At 49.9% G+C, this 1,819-nt stretch overlaps 1 protein-coding gene across 5 annotated transcripts in view; it reads right to left on the minus strand.

The window, feature by feature from the left end:
* SRP68 (signal recognition particle 68kDa) overlaps positions 1-1,819 on the minus strand; it is a 46,831-nt gene that overhangs the window by 6,392 nt on the left and 38,620 nt on the right. For all 5 annotated transcript variants that reach the window (XM_011982808.1, XM_011982731.1, XM_011982590.1 and 2 more), the window contains 2 exons: positions 1,224-1,380; positions 476-570 (listed from right to left, as the gene is read on the minus strand). In XM_011982808.1, the coding sequence (XP_011838198.1) occupies positions 476-570; positions 1,224-1,380 (252 nt within the window). The remainder of the gene's footprint in view (positions 1-475; positions 571-1,223; positions 1,381-1,819) is intronic.

Raw genomic sequence — 1,819 nt, forward strand, 5'->3', positions numbered from 1 at the left:
ATGGTCTTGATCTCCTGACCTTGTGATCTGCCCGCCTCGGCCTCCCAAAGTGCTGGGATTACAGGCGTGAGCCATCGCGCCCGGCTAATTTTGTATTTTTAATGGAGATGGAGATTCTCCATGTTGGTCAGGCTGGTCTCAAACTCCCGACCACAGGTGACCCACCCACTTCGGCCTCCCAAAGTTCTGGGATTACAAGTGTGAGCCAACGCGCCCAGCGAGGAAGCCAACTTTAACACGTGTGGCTCCACTCTCCCTGACCTGGCCAGACGGCAGACATCATCACTGGCCACTACTGGCCACAGCCTTTAGAAACTCCCCTTGAATATGCTGGGCTGACCTTCCTGTGATCACAGGCAAGGTAACACATACACTCAAGGCCAATGATTCCAACTGCTATGGGCTGGGTCATGCTCCCAATGCTTACAGAACCTGGGAGGCAGAGGAAAACTCTGCCTATCCCATGGGACGTTACCTGTAAGCTTTGAACACCAGAGTCTTGAGGCCTATCTCTTTCTGGAAGGCTTTGTCTTCCTCTAAACCAGGAAGCTGGAGCAATTCCACCAGATTCTGTACAACAGATGCAACAAGAAAATTCATGAAGAGAAGATCTTAGATTGAATTTTTGACAGAAGACCTTGTAAGAACGGGTAAGGGTGAGGAAAAAAAAGCCCGAGGTCAATACAATGGGGAAAAGCCTGTGAAGTGCCCTGGTAGCAGCCACACCTGGTGTCACCTCCATTCCCCTCTCTGATCTTGGAAACATATTTGTCCTTTACAACTTAACTCTTAGCTCACCTGCCTTCAGAGACTTCTTGGCCCATCTCAGCTGGAAGGGATCTCTTCCAGCTCTGAGCTTTTATTTTGCTTAGCATCTACTCAGATGCCTTGACTGTGTGTGTCTCACAGTCCTACTGACTGACAAACTCCCTGGGGGCCAAGATGGCATGGACTCAGGTCTCAGATGCTCTGTGGCACCTGGGAGCATCTTATACAGGTGAAGTGCTCAGTGATGACCTGGGGTCACTATTCTCTACAGATCAACATGTCTGAGAGGTAGTGGCTTACAGACTGCACAACTGGTGTAAGACCTTTGTCTTTTCCCAGCTACTAACAGGTCCTGCTTGTCACAGTCCTTTCGTGATGCAAAGTTAAGTCATTTTGTGCCTGACACAGGCAAAGGAAAACGACAGGCCCTTGCCTTCCCGGTCCTCAAGGGTCACCTGTAAGATGATGTCATAGAGCCGGATCAGGTCCTGGGGCCGGGGGGAGCGCTTGCTGTCATCCTCTGGCTGCTGCTGCAGCAGAGCCCTCTGCAGACCTTTGGCCATGTTCTCATTACGCTTGATTGCTGTTGACAGCTTGATATAAGTCAGGTAGCTGGAATGCACCATAAGTCAACTCAAGTTATACTCAGAGAAGCAGAGGAACTGGGAGGAGGACTGGACTGAGTTGGGGCTGACCCAGAGGAAGTTGGGGGCTGGTGGGGGCGTGGCCACAGCAGGACCATTTGGCCTGGGCTTCAAGGGACCCTCCATTTGGCTACTATCCAGTGGCAAGTTTGCAGGGGACCCGTATGGGATCTTATCACAAAATTTGATTTTTAGCTTGATTTATACCTTCTGCATCCTTTTTCAAGAACCACACAGTGGAGAAAACAAACAAACACACAAACACACAGAGTGGGATCCCAGCAACTCATGAGGCAGGAGATTGCTTGAGCCTGGGTATTCAAGGCAGCAGTGAGCTATGATCACACCACTACACTCCAGCCTGAGCAAGACAGCAAAACCTTGACTCTAAAATTAAAAAAAAAAAA

Source organism: Mandrillus leucophaeus, unplaced genomic scaffold (assembly GCF_000951045.1).
Source record: "Mandrillus leucophaeus isolate KB7577 unplaced genomic scaffold, Mleu.le_1.0 Scaffold1, whole genome shotgun sequence".
Taxonomy (NCBI): Eukaryota; Metazoa; Chordata; class Mammalia; order Primates; family Cercopithecidae; genus Mandrillus; species Mandrillus leucophaeus.